This window comes from Pogoniulus pusillus, chromosome 35, assembly GCF_015220805.1.
Source record: "Pogoniulus pusillus isolate bPogPus1 chromosome 35, bPogPus1.pri, whole genome shotgun sequence".
Taxonomy (NCBI): domain Eukaryota; kingdom Metazoa; phylum Chordata; class Aves; order Piciformes; family Lybiidae; genus Pogoniulus; species Pogoniulus pusillus.
The window spans coordinates 6,562,847-6,583,093 of NC_087298.1; the positions used below are offsets into that span (position 1 = coordinate 6,562,847).

The 20,247-nt window shown below is 41.8% G+C and overlaps 1 protein-coding gene and 1 long non-coding RNA gene across 4 annotated transcripts in view; one reads left to right on the top strand and one right to left on the bottom strand.

The window, feature by feature from the left end:
- CDK5RAP2 (CDK5 regulatory subunit associated protein 2) overlaps nt 1–20,247 on the bottom strand; it is a 92,168-nt gene that overhangs the window by 12,988 nt on the left and 58,933 nt on the right. For 2 of the 3 annotated variants that reach the window (XM_064171382.1, XM_064171381.1), the window contains 8 exons: nt 17,133–17,724; nt 14,206–14,438; nt 11,181–11,229; nt 10,133–10,317; nt 8,893–9,018; nt 2,961–3,077; nt 957–1,146; nt 629–750 (listed from right to left, as the gene is read on the bottom strand). In XM_064171382.1, the coding sequence (XP_064027452.1) occupies nt 629–750; nt 957–1,146; nt 2,961–3,077; nt 8,893–9,018; nt 10,133–10,317; nt 11,181–11,229; nt 14,206–14,438; nt 17,133–17,724 (1,614 nt within the window). The remainder of the gene's footprint in view (nt 1–628; nt 751–956; nt 1,147–2,960; nt 3,078–8,892; nt 9,019–10,132; nt 10,318–11,180; nt 11,230–14,205; nt 14,439–17,132; nt 17,725–20,247) is intronic. The other variant, XM_064171383.1, reaches the window with a different exon arrangement.
- Nucleotides 14,043–17,677, top strand: LOC135190249 (uncharacterized). The gene is made up of 3 exons (XR_010308461.1): nt 14,043–14,350; nt 16,808–16,951; nt 17,522–17,677. It is a non-coding gene; the product is annotated as an uncharacterized LOC135190249 (long non-coding RNA).

The window sequence follows — 20,247 nt, forward strand, 5'->3', positions numbered from 1 at the left end:
CAGGAAGAAAAAATAATCAATTTTTGCAAGAACTTCCAGTGGGGAATTTCCTGGCTCCTGTAACAGATATGCAGCAATGAACAGCATCCCACTATTTCACCTGACCATACCAACAGCTCTGTAGTGGCACAGCTTCCTTAAAAAGGGGCAGCAAGAACTCACCTAAGTCTCATTCCTACCCCTTGCCTTTAGTGACACTAAATTACGGAGGAATTATGACATGTCTCATTCAGAAAGCAGTGCCAGCACTTCTCTGCAGCCAGAGTGAGATGACATTACCCTCAGAAAAGAGAAAGCACAAGCTACCTGAGCAAGCACTACCTGAACACAGGCTACTGCAGATGACAACTAAACATCTACCATCTCCACGAAGCTTCTCCAGCCTGAGCCACTGAATCTTCAGTGGCTAAAAAGATAAAGGAAGCTGGGTGTGCCTAGTCAGAACACATCACACAGCTCAAACTGGCAGCTATGCTCCCAAGTCAAAGGCAGCATTTCATCACCACGCTGTCAGTTGTGCTTTGCACAGCAGAAAAGCAGAAAGAGAAACCATGACCTAACCCTACAGCCCTTTGACAAGATACCTCTTCAGAGAGGGAAGGGCACAGAAACAAGTGTGCATTTATACCTGTCTTCTTCCTTCCTGCTTCTTCTAACTTCTCATAAACCTTGATCTCAGTTCGGAGTGACTGCAGTAACTTCTCCTTCTCGGACAGCTGATGCTGCTTGACATTGATTTCCGTTTGCAACCTGGTGAGTCCCAACAAACGGTTAAAAGTTGAATTATTTTGTCTGAATGACTAAAATCCATTCCCCCTTTCCTCCATAATTCTTCCCTCGCCTTTTGAATATCTCTCAGCACCTCAGTAAGGTTAATGGCTATGGGTAAGCACACGTCTGTCACACTGACAGTTTCCCTCTCCAGATACACGTCTGAACGTGGGCAGAGTCGATACCTGTTTAATTCATTACGACTGCTGTAAATTTGACATGTCAGATATCTGGTTTCATCTTCCTTTTGGCCAATTTGTTTTTGCAGTCTTTCATTTTCTCTTTTGATGCATTCATAATCCTCCTGAAGATGCTCAATGATTGCATTCTTCTTAGAAAGAGATTCTCTTAACTTTTCATTTTCCTTTTGTTTATCTGAAAGAACAAAACCAAGGTATTGGCAACACCCACACCACTGAAGTTATGCTTTTTAACGAGCCCAGCTTTTGCACAGACTGTCAGAAAATAGCAGCTGCACTTGTTGAGTTTAAGCATTTCACTATTTCCAGTTTCTAATGACTTTGGTAGATGCATGGAACATTTAAGCCCCAGGACGCCAAGGCTCAGCAAACACCCATGTACAGCCTCACTGGCCGCTTGTCCCCAGCATCTCATGGAATTTGGTCAGAAGGGTGGTATTTACCAATCAGGGACAGCTGGATCCCAAAGCAGGCACATCAGGTTTGCCAGAACTCATAAAATAAAGGATTTAACTTCTCTTTACAGAAAAAAGCTTAGTGGAATTGTCCTGGGGCACATTCCACCCATATTGCTCTTTGGTTCACAGAAATCCTAGTGTCCTCCTCCCTTCCCAGCACTATTCATCTGCCAAATGCATCCTATCAGCTCATCATCCTTGGCACAAGCTGCATGCTCAAACAGGTTGTGACAAAGAATTGCTGATAGGGGCAATTGAACGTTTTAAGACAGCTGCAATCAGAGAGCTCATGGCAACCCCAACTTTTTGTGACCCTAGGTTTAGCACTGGGAAAGGAGGAGGCAGTTTTAGCAAAGAAACAGCAGAGGGGAAACATTCCATATCCCAACAGTCAGCACATCATTCCCTCATCTTCAGTAGCCCTGTTGAAAGTCTATGAACATGGTAAGCCCTACATGCTGTTAGTAGTGTGTATCACCAGCCCTTCACTACTCAAGGAATAAGCTAAGACTAGAGAGAGAAAGCACCAGAGACCAAAACAGGCAGAAGATATGCAAGAGGCATTCTTTTCTCTAATTCATCCAGGAGCAAACAGAAACTCCAGAGATACCAACACTATTTTAAAACACAAGGGCAACAATGCTTCCTGATCATCAGGGTTCCTTAAAGGAGAAACTCTGATGCAATCAGATCACACTGCCAATTGAGGACAGGCAAAAGTGGGAATATGTTAATTAAAAACACACAACTTGAACAAACTGATAAGCAGCAAGATGCACCAAATGGAAGAGAACACAGATGACTCTGGAAAAAGCACCAATGCTTTTACCCAGCCTGAAAGTATGGAGACTAATAAACTAATTGTGGCTTAAGCTGCTTTTAAGCACCCAGTTGGCAAGTTGATTGTTTTCTAGGGGTAAAAAGAGAAAAGACTTCAACATTCTCTCTTTAAGGTTGTGAAATAATAAAGTTTGGAATCTGAGATTAATTTTAAATGCTTTCAAATGGATTTCCTCAGTTCTGTTCTCTTCGGAAGCGTTTCAAAACAGGAGATGGCTTGGCTTGTCCAGTCAAATATCTGTAGCAGGCTTCAGAACCTAAGTGTAATTATTTTGCTTCTGTTTGCAACTCTGCTGTACTGAATGGTTCCACTTTCAGCATTAATGCTATTCTATGGCTTTATTTGTTCTTTCTAGTTGGCTTCAGAATAGAATCATGGGGAAAAGGAGCAAGAAAACGGTAATAAAAGGCACAGGGGGAAAAGGAAAAGCAATGTATGAAAAGGAAGGAATGCAAAAAAACATCAAAGTGAGCAGCAAATGGAAAATGCCACAAATACATAGAAATAAGGAGCATTACTGCCACTCCTTTATCAATGCCAACCCCAGTTTGAATGCCTGCAGTTGAGCATGGAATTTCAGGACTGAGAACAGTTAGGACAGTTTAATGACTGGACTGTTAATATTTCATTGCTTTCTGATCTGGAATGAGCTGTAGTGGACTCCTGTAAAGCAGAGTTTTACATTTTTACCTCTGGATCCTTTTGCTAGCATTGTATTCAGAACTTGATTTTGCTTCCTCAGGAAATGTATTTCAGAAGTCAGAGAATTATGCTGCTCTGAGCCATGGATAAAAATGTTTGCAGAACCTATAAATATATACATAAAAGATGATTTATGAGTCATCTCTAGGTCATTAAAGATTAAACTTTCCAGACAAGAACAATTTAAACAATTGCAGAAAAACACGTTATGAAAGATATTTCTCCCCTATATGTTTTGAAGGTTATCCCTACAGACTAAAAGGCAATTCGGGTTAATGCCAAGTAATCCAAAGCCCTACAGCAGAAGAACCTCTCACTGCTGGGCAACCATTACCAAAATTGGAGAATTATCCCTAGTGGGTCTTCACCTATCAGCTGATATTAACAACTGGACAAAATGCAGAAGTGCTTTGTGACATTGCTTTCTCTTCAAAGAGCAGCAAACTTTAGGAAGCCTTACTGTGCATTTCAGTCTTGATCTGCTCATGCTCCGTTGTATTTAAAACCATAGAATCAACCAGGTTGGAAGAGACCTCCAAGATCATCCAGTCCAAACTAGCACCCAGCCCTGGCCAATCAACCAGACCATGGCACTAAGTGCCTCATCCAGGCTTTGCTTGATCACTTCCAGGGACAAAAACTCTTACCACCTCCCTGGGCAGCCCATTCCAATGCCAATCACTCTCTCTGCCAAGAACTTCCTCCTAACATCCAGCCTAGACCTGTCCTGGCACAACTTGAGGCTGTGTCCCCTTCTTCTGTTTCTGCTTGCCTGGCAGAAGAGACCAACCCCACCTGGCTACAACCTCCCTTCAGGTAGTTCAGTCCCTGAGCCTCCTCCTCTCCAGGCTGCACACCCCCAGCTCCCTCAGCCTCTCTCCTCACAGGGCTGTGCTCCAGGCCTCTCATCAGCTTCATCGCCCTTCTCTGGACACATTTCAGTATCTCAATATCTCTCTTGAATTGAGGAGCCCAGAAGTGGACACATCCAATGACACCATTGCAGAGGACCACTAAATTGCACCCACTAATCCACGGTGATGAGTACAGATTTGTTACTCTACTGATTTGAGGCTAATTGGAATATTTTAATGAGAGAAATTAGATCACCGGTTGTGAAAAGAAAAGAAATGACCAAGTCTGTGTCATTCATTGGTTTGCTGAGAGGGATAAAAAGCCAAACTGTAAATAATCTCTCTCACTCTGGTCTGTGAGACTGCATCTATTTGCTTCCTGCTCAGCCCACTCTAATCTCTCTCAGTAACAAATAAAAAGGGAAGCTTTGCTGCTTTTGGTTTTGTCTGTCTGGGAAGTAGAGGGAGAAAGAGAGGGGTAACTTTGAGCCCCTTCTGAACAGTTTCCTTTGTGCAGGAGGGAGTTTGCATTTCTGTATTATTTCTGATTTGCATATCATTGTAAATATATTGTGTATCTATGCTTGTAAGTTGTGCTTTGCTCTAAATATAGCTTCATCTTACTTCCCCCAGTTGGGGGGGGGAGGGGTGGAAGTTCCCAACCCAGGTCAGTTACCATGCCAGTCAAGAGTCTGAGGATGGAGTCACTGTCTTGGCCTCTGATTACAAACTGAGAATACACAAAGATTCATTCCCCTTAAATTCATGTATCTCAAGTTCAGATAACTGAGCTGGTGCTGATCAACAGTCCCAGGGAGAAAAAAGGCACCCCCAGAGAGCAACTCATCCTATGTGCCTGGATGAGAAGCACTGCCCTCTAAAAGAGACACACTTCTGTCCAGTGCATCCATCAGAAGCTCTGGGCAACCAGCACAGATTTAAATGTCTACATTTTGGAAACTTAAAGGTGACAAATCCTGGAGGATCTGCTTGCACTAGTTGTATGAACACAGTCATTAACTCACGTATCCAGCCAGTCAAATTCCAGCCTGGGTAATCCTCCTAATGCACTGTATTTGTGCTACTCATCCCACAGCGGGGGTACGAGTAGCACAGAAGTGCCACATTCCACTCTCAAGGTGGGTGCCTCTGAAATGTAAGTGAAGTATTTGTTATTGCCCTTTACAACCTGCTTATAGTCAGTAAAACACTTCAGAATTCACTGGAATTAACATTACTATTACAAGCATTTTTCAGTTGATTGGTTATCCCACTATCTCCTAACACTTCAAAGCCTGAGATAACTACCTGAGTGTCAACTATTTGGTTAATAGAGAAATAACCAGCTGGCAAAAAATTAGCTGAATGTATGAGGAGGATGCTTTTCAGCTCTGGCAGTTCAGTTCAATTTGATGTGCTGCACTTCCTCTGAGTAATCTCATTTTATTGTAATCCCAATTGAAGCTTTTACTCACTACCTAACTGGGATGTAGTGTGCCATGATATGCACCTCTTGTCGTTACTGAAAGACTCAAAGGCTCTAGAAGCCTGGCACTAATGGCATTTTACTATCTATATGGTAAAGAGTTGAGGTAGCTATGTGAACTCAAAAGGTTTTTTCCTTTCAGATTTTAACAAAGCCATTCAACTCGAAGTGCCAAGGCTTGACGGTCTCATCTTGATTCTAATTTAATTTATTGCCCATCACCCAGCTTCATCCTATTTGAAAAGTTATGCTATCAGAGTTCTACTGAAAGGCTTTAGAATATAACTATTAGTTATCTTACATAATAAGGGATAATGTAGAGCCACTGGTAATAAGGCCACAATCCTGCAATTTGACCCACTACTGAGACTACTACTTCTGTGCAGAGCCCTGCTGACATCAATTATGCTCTCCATAGATCCAAAGGTCCATATAACCTAAAGTGGAGCATCAGGACCTACAATTGCAATACACTTGAGTTTTCATTATGTTTTCTGCTGAAAAAGTGAGTGCTAAGGAAATGTCCCTTGAAGGTTTCAAAGGAAACACTGACTGTAAGACAGGCACTATTGAAAACTCACAGCTGAGAGGAAGGAAATACTCATCCCCAGGTAAATCAAACTAAAGGATTAGTAAAGCTAAAGATAAGTCTGAGTAGATATATTAGCAACTTACAGGTTAAAAAAGGGCAAATAAAATCCCTTTTTAAATGTTAACTGCCATTAATAACATTTGAAATCTAGCAAACTCAAAATTAAACCTTTGATTTTATTTTGAAGCCTAACATTTGAAACGATTGAAGCAATTATTTTAGTTCTACTTGCACTGCAACCTCAGCTCTGCAGTAACGATGTAGTCATTACCAGCACTCAAGTCATTTATAGAATAGTAGAAGCCCAGAGGCATTTAAATACTTAGAGAAACCAAGGATCAAAAATAGCATGGCAAAAAATGAAAGTGGGCAGATCACAGAATGGCTTTGGTTGGAAGGGATCTTAGAGATCATCTGCTCCAACATCCCTGCCATGGGCAGGGATACCACTCAACTAGACTTGGTTCCTCAACGCCTCATGCAGCCTGGCTCTGAACACCTCTAGAGACAAGGCATTCACAACCAATCTGGGCAACCTATCCTAGAGTCTCACCACTCTCATACTGAAGAGCTTCTCCCTAAGATCCAGTCTAAAAACTTACTCTCCCTCAGCTTAAAACCATTCCCCCTTGTCCTTTCTCTGGACACTCTTACAAAAAAGTCCCTTTCCAGCCTTCCTGTAGGATTCCTTCAGCTATTGGAAGGCAGATATAAGGTCCTCTCCAGAGTTTTCTCTTCTCCAGGCTGTACATACATGCATATGATGTCTATTAGACAAGAATACTTCTGTACATTGACTTTGGTAGATCAAACAACCCAGTATTACATGAATTTAACTCTTATCAACAATTAAGTATGTTAAAGGAAACCAAATCTAAGGATATTAGGCTAAAAGTAAAAAAGTTTTTAATTATTAAGACCTAAAGTTAAAATCTACTTCAGCTTTCAGCTTCATCTAGGAACTTCTTTTTAAGTCAAAAATCCCATCTACTAGGAAAAAGAAAGTAGCATCATTACTAGAAGAGTGATCCTATGTTAGCACTTCCTTGTGAGTGCACAGCAAGAAGATGCTCCTGCTCGTGCTGAGCTGAGCACAGCATGTCCTAGAGTGTAACTAATCATACTGGGTGGAGCAAATCTCATCCCTGTGCCACTCTCTTCTAAAATACAGTGGAAAGTGTCCCTGCCCAGGGCAGGGAGGTTGGAATTAGATGATCCTCAGGAACGCCTTCAACCCAAACCATTCAGTGACTCTGTAAATAGAGACTGTGCATATCCGATGACAGAGATGAAGCCAGTAACGAAAAGGAGCTGTTCTAACAGGTACTTGCTTTTTCACTTTGGTTTCCAAATTTCTTCTCATGCATTGGTAGATGCACTAAGGCAACAAGAAGATGGATGGAAGGCCTAAGACAGTTTATAAAGAAAATATACTTTCAGTGCATTAATGGATGCCCTTGCCAGAATCTTTATGAAGCTGTAAGAGTTGGAAGTGTTTCAGTCTGGTTATTTCATGGGAACAGTATGCCTTTCCAGCAGCATAAATACTTCATGAATTAAATGGATGCTTTTTATACACCTTTCCATCACTGTGAATTATTCCTGAAAGCAAACTGCCATTTGCAGGTAGTCTCCATTTAAACAACAACAGAAATGGATCAAGGGGATGATGTAAAACATAATGAATGTAATGTCAATATTAGTGGAACTAAGTAAAAGGAGAGCATGTATGTATTTATTGCCTGCTTCCAGTCTGAGTAATATTGCATATTAATCAATTGCCCTGTGAGGAGGAGAGCAAGAACTCACTAAGGCATAGGAGGGAATGTGTCTGGTATGGTGTGCTTGAAAACAAGGTGCTATAAAGGATCCTTGGTGGAAGCCTGGTGCCTTCTTGTGAAAAGTTCTAACCACAGCACAGAACTTGGCTTTCAAAGATGCTGAACACTTGCAACAGAGAGCACTGACTCTGAATTTACATACCTATTTTTAGTATTTTTCATCCATTGCTTTATATTAGAGTCTGGAATGAAAGCCAACTCCATGTTGCAACTTCCATCAATTTCTGTCAGGTATTTCTCATTAAAACCTCAGGATGTCATTTTGTGTGGAACATATTTATCACACCAATCCATTCAAATGACAAGCTGAATACCACAGCCTAGACTCTGTCTTAAAGGTATTTGGTCCCTGTATGTAAACACAAGCTGCCTTTAAGGCAGTCAGAAAAGGTCAGAGAAGGCACCTCCAACAGCCCTGTTGGCAGTCATGTTGTACTGACCACCCCAGGTATAAACAGGGTAGGCACAGAAAGGCTAATTCCACAAAATTCCTACTTTGGATCAACAGCAACAATGTAATTTATGGCAAAGCATTTCCTCTTTATCCGTACTAGGCCCAGGCTCCACTGGAATTGCGTTGCTAAAATGCTTCCTCTGTTATGTCCAGCCAGGACAAGGAAAGAGTCAAGAGGATGACATCCTGAAACTCCAAGGCCATTCCAACAATAATGGGATCCCAAAAATGAACACACAAGGGAAAAAAAAGCAGCAGCAACTCTTTGCTGATACCAGAACTCTAAGGGTCTTTCAATTCTCTGTATGAAATCCAACAACAGCCACATCAAGCATCACAAACTGCCTGTTAGTCCTGCTCTCTTAGCGAGATGTGCAGCTGCAGGTTGGAGGTTGTGTGGTGTATCTGTATCTCATAGAAGATTTGTTCATGGGTGCTAGATACAGTTCAAGCATTGGGCTGAAAGAAGAGGCTCACTAGATCTGTATTCTGTCACTCCACAGGCTGTGTGGAAAAGCTGTGTCTGCTGATGGAAATCAAGATGCAGCAGCACTCAGCAAAAAGCACATCACTTTCCAGCTGTGAAGGGGTAGGGGTTATTCAAAAGAGCACAAAGCATTGCCAGCAGCTTTTGATCCCTCAGGTGTTAAAGCAGGGAAGGTGGATTTAATTTGTCAGGAAATAAACTCTTACCTTGATCTAGTTCCTTGTCTGTTACTTGTCTCTCAAGGTGCTTCCTCAGTCTCTCATTAGTTTTTATGGAGTGCTCTAAACGCTGTCTCAGGATTCTAATTTCTTGCAGATGTTCCATTAATAGCTCTAAATAAACCAAGAGACCACTTGTTAGAGTGAATGATTTTACACTCTGCACTCCTGTCAAATCTAACGTGTTAATACTGAAAAACAAAAAGCCAAGGCTATTAAAAATGGCAGCTACCAAACATCTGTCTCCACAGCAGTCCCCAAACTGTACATTTAGAGAAAACCTTTCTACATTTTAACTTAAACAATGGTCCAGTTTTAAGGTTCTTGGAATTTCTTCTTCCTACAAAGCTGCAGTAGATACCAATTTTATCTAGCTAAAACATTCCCCGTACTGAGAAATGAATCCAAAGTTCTGCAACGCAGCTTTGCATTCAGGCTCAACACAGCAACAGGATGCATTTTTCCTTACAACAATAGGAAGCTCACCAAAGTAACTCAGATAGAAATTTGACTTTGACTTACACAATGCACACCACAATAAATAAATCTGTTCTATCAAGTTTCATTACCTTACCTTTTCCTTCCTGCCTTGCCGTTCTACATTTTTTCTTCCATTGGCTGTAAGTTTCAGCTTCGCTCAGGAACTTATCAGTTCTAACTGTCACTATCTTATTTGTCAGTTTATCCATGTCATACACTCCTGGTTTACTCTGCAATATTTTTCTCCTGAACAGGACGTGCTATCTCTGCTATTAAATTTTCATTGCTGCCAATAAACTACTGCAAGCATCGCTTGTGCTTAGTGGAACTATCCAGGTCAAACATGACACCGCTTATTAATTATGCAGCACTTACAAGTCTCAAAGAAACACAGTGCTGGCTTTTAGAAAATTAGAAAAAACCCTCTCTTTTTCAACCTAATAATCTCTTGACAATTGTCTAGTTTCTGCTTATAACTTGTCTATTTAAAGAGAGTCTGGAGTACAGTAAAAGATGATAGTCTAAAACAACAAAGACACGAAATATCAGAGTTAATTTCGTTTCAAACGGGAGGAGTTCAAATCCTTGTCATCTCTGTATGCCTTATTACTGAAATTGCAATGATTATGCAAGATACTGGAAAGATGAAGCAGACAAACATTCTTCATTGTTTCTTAATTAGCTCCCCTGTGTCTTATTTATCACATTTTCTTAATATCTAGAGAATCTTCACTGGGGAAAAAATTACCTGGGGGGAACTTGTTTGGCGGAAGCGCCGGTGAGCCACGCCGCCCTTCCAGGTCATGCCTGCGCTCAGGTGAGCCAAGAGAGGACTTTTCTGACATATCAAACTCAGACAAGCTATGAAGAGCAGATGGCACAGGTGACTCATCCTTCACTGGCTGGTACATTGTGGCGTTCTTCTCATTATCCCTTTTGTGCCAAACAAAATGGTTTAAAAGATAATTTTATTACTTTGGAAGCGTGAGCAGAGAGTGCAGTGCTGAATCTATAGGGCACAGTACTACAAGTGAATGTATGCAACAGAACATGACAAACCACTACACATCAGAGAGCAAGACTAAAATTCAGCCCTCACTTAAGTCAGCAGCAATAATCAATGGGATCTCCAGCCCAGCTCACATTCCAGCACTAGGCAGTCACCTTTGTGTTAAGAGGACCTCCAGCTGCCTTGAACAGGCAGCTGAGGATTGCTGTAGCACAGAAGAATCTCAGGCTGGCATAAACCCAACATATGCAGCATAACAACACCTGCTCTCTTCACCTTCAGCATAAGTGTGTTCTGAGAATGAACTTCAAGAGCACTGCACTTCAGTCATCCTCAGCAAGCTCCCAAGGTCATGGAAACAGAAAGGTAACTGCTGACTATCTCTTCTAGCAGCTGCAACCAGGATAACATTTGAACACACACCCCACTGGATTATGGCACAAGTTTTGCTTGCTCATGAAAGGAACACTCCTGGTAGCATGATGCTTCCTCTTAGTATCTCAACTGCTTGAGAAGTGGGGGTAAAAAAAGACTTGGCTTGTTTTCTGTGGATATCTTATTAACAAAATGACTATTAATGAAACAGGCAGAATAAGCAAAGCTCCCCCAAAATGCAGAGCAGTACACTTAGCACAATGCTTCCTCTTAGTACCTCAACAGTTTGATGAGAAGTGGGGGAAGAAAAAGCCTTAGCTTGTTCTCTGTGGATATCTTACTGACAAAATGACTATTAATGAAACAGGCAGCATAAGCAAAGCCCTCCCAAAACACACAGCAGTGCACTTACCTTTGTGCTAACTCATAAAGTATAGTAACTTCTGTACCTATTGATTCTCCTGCAAAGCAGAAATACCTAGTTAAAACCAGGTATAGATAATCATACTTTCATACTTTTTTTTCCACCCTGCATCTTAAACCATTTAAATATAGAATGGCAAATTAATAAGGAATCACAAGTCAACAGATACTCACCACACTGTATTAGTGTCAAATGCTGAACATGAGCTAAACTATTTATAGCCCAGCCACAAAGCAGGAGCTTTCTCTATAGCTCAGAACAAATAAATTACCAGGTAGCACAGGTGCCAGATTTTACAGCCTTGGTGGTTTAGTTTGCATACAGATATAAACCACTGTGTTATATGGGCAGAAGGATTAGGGGTACCTGGCACTGCTTCTTCAATAAAAACTGTATTAAAAACAATTCCATCTCACTTGGATTTTGTTCACCCAGATCAAGCTAACCACTTATGCATAATAAAGGGCCAGACACAGGATTTTGCCTCCAATATTCTCAGTGGCAGAGTGTGTGAGCACATGCACAACACAGAAGAGACCTGCAGGCAGACACTCATCTGAATAAGGAAACTGGAGTTGCGTGGTGTCACCTTGGCTCCCTGCATCTCAACGTTTTTGTGCAATTAAGCAGAAGCAGCAGCAAGAGTTGCACAGCTGAGATTTCAGGGGAATGAACTGAAGGTCAGGATGGAAATGCAGAGACAGAAGGTTGTTTATGCCTCTCCTTTACAGTCAGTTCTTCCGAGGCTGGATGTTTTTTATAAGCCTACAAACATCATTTTACTTTAATGCGTGATTCAATGCAATGCCATTGTGTTAGATATATTGAATTGTCTCGCTTGTCAGTGACTTTTCATAGTATATAGGATACCATCTGTTGGTTTAAAGGCATTTAATGTTTATTCACTACACAGGCTCCTCATTTGTAATGCAAGGAATCTCTGTAGCCACTGAAATCATTGAATACACTCAATCTTTTACTACCCTGCTATGACACGCTGGCCATGATACCTTTTTCTCATATACAACTCCTTTATACAAGCAATTGAAACTGCACCATGCTGCCACTGTCTTTAATGATAGGCACAACACAGTTCACTGTGTGCTGGGCCCTGAATGGTTCTCAGCAAAGGCATCTTCTAGAGCCAATTTCAGGAAGACAGGAGGGGCAGGGTCCCCATTTCAGGTCACCTCAAGTGTTTCGCTGCAGATGTCAGTTTTGCAGCTGACACCTGTGGAAGTATTGCTAGTTGTTTGAGTCAGAAAGAGCAACGGTGGGAATGATAGGGAAAGGTCTTTCTTGTTGGATTTCACTTATGTTAGCATCCCTTTTCCACTGCTTTGCTGCTAATTTCCTTCGTGCTACAGCCTGAAGGCAATATGCATGATGTACTCTTCCTGCAGGTGACAAATGTCGATTCTGATGCTCGTTTTACAAAACAAGGTTGCATTTTATCTCTCTATTATGAAAGACAGAGTGCTTTTCTTAACCAGCTAGACTATTTGGCAGCAAGATGCAGGTCTCTTATGAAAAGAATCAGAATCGGTAGGAACAATACATCTCCTGATATGGTCCTACTTGTTAGACATTTAAGGCTTTGCTTTTCAGCTTGATGCTTTGCCAAATAATAGGTGAGGGAAATGGGATAAGAAGACGACAGACAAGAGCATTTTCACACGTGCAAGCTCCCATTTCTCAGACAATGTGCCAGTTCTTACTGATAACTGAAAAGCTTTGCTTTCTGGTAAGCATTACAATGTCCTTCCCTGGGCATACCTTCCATTCAGCACTCTGCTTTCTCTACCAGCAGGACAACACTTCTCCAGCCGACTTCTCCCTGCACTGCTGCTCAGGAGGCTCTTGTTCTACTATCACACCCTAAAAACACCCTCAAATACACACAGATTTGCAGTACCAATCTCTTAAACTCAGGAGCTACTCAAAATTCTGAAAGGAATTACTCCCCTGTGCCTTCTAACTGAACACGTTTCCCCTCCTCATTGCAGTTTTCTATGTGCACCACCTGAGTGCATTTCTCCATGAAGTGTATGGCTGTCTTTCTTGGTACCTTCAGTAACAAATGGTTTCACAGCTGCACACAACTAAAGGTGTGTTATTTCTACAGCAGTGTCAATCATGTGCAAATCAGCATGGTACTATCTTCCAACTGTCCAACACAGGACACAGATTGTGTTAAAAACCAGCTGAGAGCCATGCCCACAGGAACCCTTCAGTGGAGACAGCTGGTGTTTAGGCTCTATGTCAGCTGGATTGCTCCCTGAAATAGAAAATCCTGAAGCCTACTTGTAACTAAACTTTTACTAAACTATAACCACTGTATTTTGAACAGCTCAAACATGCAGGTGCCAAGACAAACAACTCAACGTGGAAGGTGTCAATACAGAGGACAAGTACAAAAATAAAATCCAGTCTTGTTGGAGCACTAAAATTATACTTTCCAAGACAATCCTCCCTATAAATGATTTAAAAGCAGTGAAAAGGAATCACAGAACCACAGGAAGATCGAGTCCACCCCTGTGCCAGAGCAGAGTCACTTAGAGTAGGACACAATGGAAGACATCCAAGGAAGGCTCTGAACATCTCCAGAGAAGGAGACTCCACAACCTCTTTGGGCAGCCTGTCCCAGGGCTCTGTCACCTTCCCAGAGAAAAGTTTTTCCTTACCTTCACAAGGAACCTCCTATGCTCCAGCTTGCACCCACTGCCCCTTGCTCTAGCACTGGGCAACACTGAGCAGAATCGGGCTCCACCCTCCCAGCACTCACCATTCACACCTTTATCAACATGAATGAGGTCACCTGAGTCTCCTCTACATGCTGAAGAAAGCCAGCTCCCTCAGCCTTTCCTCATAAGGGAGATATGCCACACCCTTAATTATCTTTGTGGATTCTTTCAAGCAGTTCCTAGTCCTTCCTTTTCACTAAGAAGAAAAGCCCTCTAATTTTGAGAACATAATATATCTCAGACAAGAAGCACAAAATGCTGCCACTTACCATATAAGAATTTCCTTTCTAGCTTCTCAAACAATAGTACACTTTGATTCAGTTGTTCACGGAAGCCTTCAGCAACATAATAATCTACATCACTGGCTTGAAGCAGCTCCTCAAAAGCTTTAATAAGGCTCGTCAGATGTTGATGGTAAGTGACACAACCACTGCAGATCTCTTTAATTTGTTGGCATTGAAGGGAGAGTTCTCGAGCTTGTGAATGAACTAATGAATCATATCTGAGAAAATGAAATTATCTTTGAAGTAATTTTCTGACCATAAATAACATTTAAATATAAATAAAAAGTGAATTAAACTCACATTCCCAAGATATAATTTTAATGCGATCAATTTGCTTTCAAAATGCTTTTACAGCCACAATGAGAAATTGCCTCCAACTGTTGAGTTTCATATTTATGGGCATAACTTGTGGGTTATGACTCTTCACTTAACTGATTCATTTAGAAGATGGGCAGAAAACAAGGTGGTAATTTGTCTGTTTGGAAATAGCCCAGGTGGGGTGCAAAGATGCTGAATTAAAGTAAGAGTGAACACATGAAAAGCCTTTTCAAGAACACACACATTTATCCTGACTAGTTGGGATTGTTTTGTTTAGTTTTTCATTCACTCTGTTAGAAGAGATAGAGCAGACACTTCTGAAATTTTACCTATTTCCTGCCAGGAATACAATACTGGACTGTTTGGAGCTGATAGTTTCACCCACTCTGAAAACTCTGCATGTCTTCTCATGCTTATTACCAGAGACAGGACCATGGCAACCACTGCAGTGTCCAAACTCTCATACTCCACAAGTCAGCAGATAAAATTCACCTCAATTTATTCTGCCCTTACAAATATAACCATCCCCATTCTACTGTCCCTGTTTCCATCACAAATAGACTTCTTTTACAGAATCATACACTGGTGGAGAGAAAAAGAGAGAGGATGTGAAAAGTTGCAGGGAATCAAACAAAATGTGGGGTATAAACAAAATCTATGATGGTGCAGGTTGTTACAGAGTTTTTATTGCCATTTGTATAGGAAGAGATGGATAGCTCAGTTTTGGCTCTGTCACTTGTGACTCATGCAGTTGTCCTAGACAGTGGCCATAAAAACTTTACAGTGATCCATGCTGCCTCACTCTTTAATTTACAGTTAGCTCTTCCTTTGTGAAACGGATGAGATCTGTTTTCAAGGTATGTAAATTTATATGTACTGTGTAGCGCAATTGTATTTTATGACATCAGTACTAAGAGATATACAATAGTTCATACTGGTGCTTGCTCAGTATCTCCAAACACTTCTACCTAAGCACTGCAAAGAGAGCCAAAAGCCTGAATGGCTTGCTTTGTTATTCTTTCTGCCATCCTATAGGCCCTCAGGTCAGTAACAGTATTAGAAGTGGAGAAAATATTTGGGGCGGCGAGTTAAGGGTTTGGTCTTATGGGACTCCACTCTATGTCTGTGATTTGTGCATCTGCTAGCCAAAATGCTGCACCCAGTCTTTATCACACAAGAAACAAGACTGATGCTTTTCAGCCTCCCACAAATGATTTCCCAACTTATGAGCTGAAGCTATAAAGTTTCGTTCATTAATTTCCATACAGAACTACTTCTACAGCCTCCAAAAGCAGGCTCAGGGGAGACCTTATTGCTGTCTACAACTACCTGAGGGGTGGTTGTGGCCAGGAGGTTGCTCTCTTCTCTCAGGTGGCCAGCACCAGAACAAGAGGACACAGCCTCAGGCTGTGCCAGGGGAAATTTAGGCTCGAGGTGAGGAGAAAGTTCTTCCCTGAGAGAGTCATTGGACACTGGAATGGGCTGCCCGGGGAGGTGGTGGAGTCGCCGTCCCTGGGGCTGTTCAAGGCAAGGTTGGACGTGGCACTTGGTGCCATGGTCTAGCCTTGAGCTCTGTGGTGAAGGGTTGGACTTGATGATCTGTGAGGTCTCTTCCAACCCTGATGATACTGTGATACTGTGATTACAGCACTCAGCTGCAAAATAAATAGTAACTCCATCATAAACATCCTCTTTTACACATAAATGCTGGTCACACAAACAAAAGGGCTAACATGAACCTGCCAGTCAACTTCCCACAAACAGTTCTTAAATAGGATGCTCCATTTCCTTGCTCTTAGAATCACAGAATCAACCAGGTTGGAAGAGACCTCCAAAATCATCCAGTCCAACCTAGCACTCAGCCCTAGCCAATCAACCAGACCATGACACTAAGTGCCAGTCTTTTCTTGAACACCGCCAGAGATGGCAACTCCACCACCCCCTAGGCAGCCCTTTCCAATGCCAATCACTCTGTCAAGAGCTTCCTCCTAACATCCAACCTATGCCTTTCCTGGCAAAGTTGAGACTATGTTCCCTTGTTCTGTTGCTCATCTTCTGACAGAAGAGACCAACCTCCACCCGGCTACAGGCTCCCTTCAGGTAGTTGTCGACAGCAATGAGGTCACCTCTGAGCCTCCTCTTCTGCAGGCTGCACACCCCCAGCTCCCTCAGTCTCACCTCATAGGGCTGGGTTCCAGGCCTCTCACCAGCTTCGTCGCCTGGACATGTTTGGCACCTGCTAACCCTGAGTGACTAACACTGATTACAGAGGGCAGCCTGACTGAGTAACCTGAGGAGATCTGACTGCGCTCAAAAGAGAGGCCTTGCAGCAAAGAGCTGTGGAACTGAAGTGTAGGCAGAGACTGGTGTCTGGCACAGAATCAGATATGGGCCTATCGGGAGCAGCTCTGCTGTAAGAGAAATACTGGTTTGTCCTTTGTCTTTCAACTAAACATTTCAACTGCTTTATGCTCATTTGAATGAGATGTTGCCTTTATCACAACAACATGTTCCCGTATGTGTAACATCATCTTCCTATTACCCTCCTATATCATTTGGTAGAAGAAACCTGTAACAGTAATAGCTTTACTCACTTGGATGGTGATGTTTCTCTCAATTTGTTGTGAAGATGATGCACTTCATCAGGATGCATATTTGCAATTTGGTCTTTTTCAAGCTCTACCTCTTTTGCTGTTAGTACTTCCTTACGGTTTTGTGCTGTCCACGGATCAGGTGCTTTTGAATTTCCATTTTCACTGTGGATCACATAATCCATCAGCTGATGGACACTGGAAGATGTTTTGATTTCTTGCATAGCTGTATCTTGCACTTGTCTAACACAGCCTTCAAGAGGCAAGGCCATGTCACTCAAAACTATATTGCAGATATCACTTGACAAAAGCTGGTCAGAGGTCTGCAAACGAAACAGGAACATTTTGTACTTTTCAAGCTCTGACTTCATATCCTTAATTCTTTGTTTCAGTTCTTCTACATCATCTATGACTCCAGAGTCATCAAGTGCATCTGTACTTGTTACACTCAATTTGGGAGAACGCAGGCACTTGGAACCTGAATATGCAGTGGCTGAGTCAATGTCCTCATGTTCCATGGAATAAAACTCTTCATTTATCTCCTGTAATGAAGGCTGGGTATTCACGTTGCTAACAGTACCATGGTTTTGCATCTCTGAAAAACAGGAGGCTTGCATGTGAATATTAATATTTCTTTATCTGACATTCTGTTCTTAACAGCACCAGAATGAATTCATTAAGAGAATAAAAACACTGAATAATTACATACCGTACAGCATTCATTTTGCACTTTTGAATTCCTTCTCCCATTTGCTCACTAATGCTACTTGCCCAAACGTTTCAAATCCCTCATCACCTTGCAAACAAACAATACTCAAAATAGACCTGCTTGCTTTTCCTAAATGACTGAATATTACTTTTGTTATATGCACACCCAGATGGGATGCCCAAGAAGCCAAGACCCTTCCAGCCACTAAGCTGATACCCCCAAGCAGGATTTAGAAGTAGACTCTCTGACTTTAAATGGTTCTTCCTAAAACTTCCAATATTCTTTTTCTCCTCACTTCAAAAACCTGTATGAAAGTGACAGCAGCACAAAGTCAGTGGAATGTGAAAAAACAGCATCCACAAACAGTGCATCCTTTTGATGGGGACACCAGAACTGAAGGACACAGAGCTGCTGGAAAGAGTCCAAAGGAGGTCAAAAAGACGATCCAAGGGGTGGAGCATCTCTCCTATGAGGACAGGCTGAGGCAGCTGGGGTTGTTCAGCTTGACTCCAGGGGAACCTTAGAGCTGCCTTCCAACACCTGAAAGGATTCTACAGGAAAGCTGGAAAGGAACCTTTCATAAGGATGTCTAGTGACAGGACAAGAGGGAATGGTTTTAAGCTTGGGGAGACTAGCTTTAAAATGGAGCTTAGAAAGAAGTTCTTCATTATGAGGGTGGTGGGACTCTGGAATAGGTTGCCCAGGAAGGTTGTGGAATGCCTCTTCCCTGTGCATGTTCAAGGCCAGGTTAGATGAGGCCTTGAGCAGCCAAATCTAGTTGAGAAGTGTCCCTGCCCATGCCAGGGAGATTGGATTAGATGATCTCTAAGGTCTCTTCCAACCTAAGCCATTCTATGATTCTGTGAAAATTGGGAAAAGGAGCTTTAATAATTGCCTTTTAACTGTGTCCTAAAGAAAATCCATTAAAATGCTCAGTGTTGAAGGCTTTAGTGGCACTCATTCAGCATGCACATCACATCCTTCAGCTGACTTCCATTCCTAAGTAATGCAATCACTCCAGATACAGACCAATAAAAGCTAGATATTCCTACATATATTCTATCTTTATAGTTGTGTAGATGTCAAGGGCTGTATGGGTAAGTATCTAGGAAAATGGTTATTTTCTAGTTACCAGTAAATTAAATTTTCCCCTTCCATTAGTTCTGCAGAAGATCACTACGAATTAGAACCTCCCTTTGGGGAGTCATTCACTGATCTTGCACAGGTCTTAATACTTTCAAATTGGTTTCCATGGAGAGTTTGAACACCCAGGGTCCATCCCACTCTAAATCAGTACAAAATCTCATGGGGAGCAGCTGTAGATGAGGGCCCAAATCAAGCCCAAGCACAAAAGAATAAACACAAATACAACTTAAAAGCCAGAGGGGGGAAAAAACAAACAAAATGAAGCTGTGATAGGAGGATATCAACATATTGGAAATGAAGAGTAGATGATGTTCTCTGCAGGACACAGATTGCTGCATGGCGTTGTGTGTGTCATTCAAGAGGTGACAGAATCACAGGACAGAAACACTTCCAAGAAAATGCCACTGTATGGATTTGAGTCACAGTGAATAAGGGAAAGCAACACTTAAGTTCATTAGCTTCTCCTCCTTCTCTACCAGTTGGTTGCTGCAGTAACACAGATGTCAAAGAAGGCTGCTTATTGAGCTGGAAAAAACCCCAGATACTAGATGAACTCTTAAACTCTGCAACCCTGACTTCATGCAAACGTTTTAGATAATTAAATGGAAATAAAACCAGATATTAGGGAAGTAATATTCCTGATTAGAATGCTGGTTACAGCTTTTAATGAAACACTGCCCTTTAATTAAAGAACTAATAAGCTCTCTGTGTACACACAGCGCACAGGTACACAGAGCACAATCCTGCAAGCCAACTGACCGGATCCAGTGCAACTACTTAAACAAAAATCACAGTGTGGGAAAGGGCCACAAAACAAGCCAGATCCTCTGTACACCACACATAAACCAGGGTGGTCAGGTCCTCCCAAAAAAGGATGAACAGACAATGCAGAAACATGTAGCACACAGCATAAAGCCTATTTACATTTCCATTAAACGATTCCATTACATTTCAACCTAGCTGAATGCTTTCAAATAATTCAGATAAGCAAAATTCTATCATTCAACTGCTTCATTCCAATAGCTCACAACTAGATGAGATGCAGAAGCAGTAAGTAACAAACACTGAATTCAGGGAAGAGTTCAGAAGTGAGGACATTAGCAACAGAGATCGGAGTCAGGCATACAACTCGTTATTTTTACTGGAAACAAGACTCATAAATCCCTGTGGCCCTTCTAAACACATAAAAGACCAACTTGGAGTCTTAGAGCAATTAATCCATACTAGCTAAGAAAACAAGATTTTAAAGCCTCAAATACTGGC